General features: G+C 34.0%; 1 protein-coding gene across 1 annotated transcript in view; it reads right to left on the bottom strand.

Moving 5' to 3' along the window:
• LOC144958697 (E3 ubiquitin-protein ligase TRIM56-like) overlaps positions 1 to 2,500 on the bottom strand; it is a 62,828-nt gene that overhangs the window by 2,039 nt on the left and 58,289 nt on the right. Inside the window, exon 18 of the mRNA XM_078890838.1 lies at positions 924 to 1,033. Within this exon, the coding sequence (XP_078746964.1) occupies positions 924 to 1,033 (110 nt within the window). The remainder of the gene's footprint in view (positions 1 to 923; positions 1,034 to 2,500) is intronic.

The raw sequence follows: 2,500 nt of genomic DNA, 5'->3' as shown, positions 1-2,500 counted from the left end.
AAGCCTTTTATTATCAGTCCACCAATCGGGAGACTGAATTTGACAGATAATGCGTTCACCCAATAGAAGGAAAGAAATACACGTAACTCAGCTCTTTGTTATTTCTTTTTAGATCGAAATATTGATAATTAGTTATATATCATTAAATTCTATCAATCAGCCAAAAAAAAAAAAAAAAGAAAAAAAAACAAACAAAAAAAAACGTTCAAGTTTGCACATAGCTACGTTATATCGTAGCCATCGTTAACTTATAGGTAGTATGCGCTTGGCTAAGAAGCTCATAACATTGCCATCCGGAAGTATAAAGGACCAACACACAAAATTGTGTGTATCCATGAACGTTTATAGTCGGGTTAATACAGTTCAGTGAGCATTGCTCATAAACGCGGATGGCAAAAAACAATAACAAAGACCTGAGTGACGTCATCTTCGAACTATCTATAGCCTGACACTGACCAAAAAATGACGTCAAAATGCCAGTCTTTGGCCACAAAAGAAAGCAAATCGTGAGTTGTATTCAATAGTTCAAACAATGTAATAACTTGTTTCCATGAGCTCTACTAACGACAACTCACTAGGCAGTGCAAAAACCAAATAATGACGTCAAAACGCCAGTCTTTTTGGGTTTCAGTGTCAGGCTATAGATAGTATGCGCTTGGCAAAGAAGCTCATAACATTGCCATCCGGAAGTATAACGGACCAACACACAAAATTGTGTGTATCCATGAACGTTTATAGTCAGGTTAATTACTCATAAACGCGGATGGCAAAAAAACAATAACAAAGACCCGAGTGACGTCATCTTCGAACTATCTATAACATAACGATGGCTAAGGTTATATCCAGTTGTCAGATTTTGTGAGTATTTTACCTAAACGTATATTATCAATAAAATTGTAATTTTACCCATTGACCCAACCTACTGTCCTTCTGGCGATATAAGGTAGACAACTCCTTTATCGTGATCGGCTATGTAGATACGGTTCTTTTTATCCACGCTTATTCCCCTTGGAAATTGCAATGCTTTGTCACCCTGTTGGAATTGAAGGGAGAGTTGAGTTGAAAGTCAATTCTACATTGATGTTTTATTATCGTTTACTTCTTTATTCCTCTTTCTCTAAAATATATTCTAATCCTCCTCCTCCTCCTTCTCCTCCTCCTCCTCCTCCTCCTCCTCCTCATCATCATCATCTTCTTCTTCTTCTTCTTCTTCTTCTTCTTCTTCTTCTTCTTCTTCTTCTTCTTCTTCTTCTTCTTCTTCTTCTTCTTCTTCTCCTTCTCTTTTTTCTTATTCATGATCATTATCATCATCATCATCATCATCATCATCATCATCATCATCTTCTTCTTCTTCTTCTTCTTCTTCTTCTTCTTCTTCTTCTTCTTCTTCTTCTTCTTCTTCTTCTTTTCCTTTTTCTTATTCATCATCATCATCATCATCATCATCATCATCATCATCATCATCATCATCATCATCATCATCATCATAAGAAAAAGGGGACGAAAAGAAGAAGAAGAAGAAGAAGATGATGATGATGATGATCATCATCATCATCATCTTCTTCTTCTTCTCCTTCTCTATTTTCTTATTCATGATCATCATCATCATCATCTTCTTCTTCTTCTCCTTCTCTATTTTCTTATTCATGATCATCATCATGATCATCATCATCATCATGATCATCATCATCATCATCATGATCATCATCATCATCATCATGATCATCATCATCATCATCATCATCATCATCATCATCATCATCATCATCATCTTCTTCTTCTTCTTCTTCTTCTTCTTCTTCTTCTTCTTCTTCTTATTATTATTATTATTATTATTATTATTATTATTATTATTATTATTATTATTATTATTATTATTATTATTATTATTATTATTATTATTATTATTATTATTATTATTCTCCTCCTTCACCCCTCCCCTCTCCACTTCCCCCTCTTCTCCTCTCCCCCATCCCCACCAACAATTGAAGAAAACCGACCTTAAGAAATAGAGAAAAATAAAACAAAGCAACAGATCAACAAAGAAGAAGAAGAAGAAGAAGAAGAAGAAGAAGAAGAAGAAGAACAACAACAACAACAACAACATGATAAGACAAGTAAAACAAGACAAAAAAAGATAAAACAAATAAGACTAAACAAAACAAATAAAAAAACAAAAAAAAAAAACAAAAACAAAACAAACAAACTAAAAACAAAACATAAACAATCCAAAGAATAAATAAAAATCAAATCAAATCAACCCCCACTACAACAAAATAAACAAACAAAACCCTCTTTCCCCCCCCCCCCCCCCCTCCAAAAAAAAAAGAAGCGACAACGAGCGAATGAAACAAAATATATAAAGAAAAACCTGACTGGATAAATCTAATCGGGTAGTTCATCATTGCTTAATAAATACCATATCGAGGTAGTAAGTGCCATAATATCATTCCAGTCTTCCTTACCTCCCCTTTGTCCGTGCCATGTCATTCCAATCCTT

The sequence above is a fragment of the Berghia stephanieae genome, chromosome 13 (genome assembly GCF_034508935.2).
Source record: "Berghia stephanieae isolate SIO BIC M18660-M18661 chromosome 13, UCSD_Bste_1.3, whole genome shotgun sequence".
Classification (NCBI taxonomy): Eukaryota; Metazoa; Mollusca; class Gastropoda; order Nudibranchia; family Aeolidiidae; genus Berghia; species Berghia stephanieae.
This window is presented reverse-complemented; position numbering and strand designations above follow the sequence as displayed.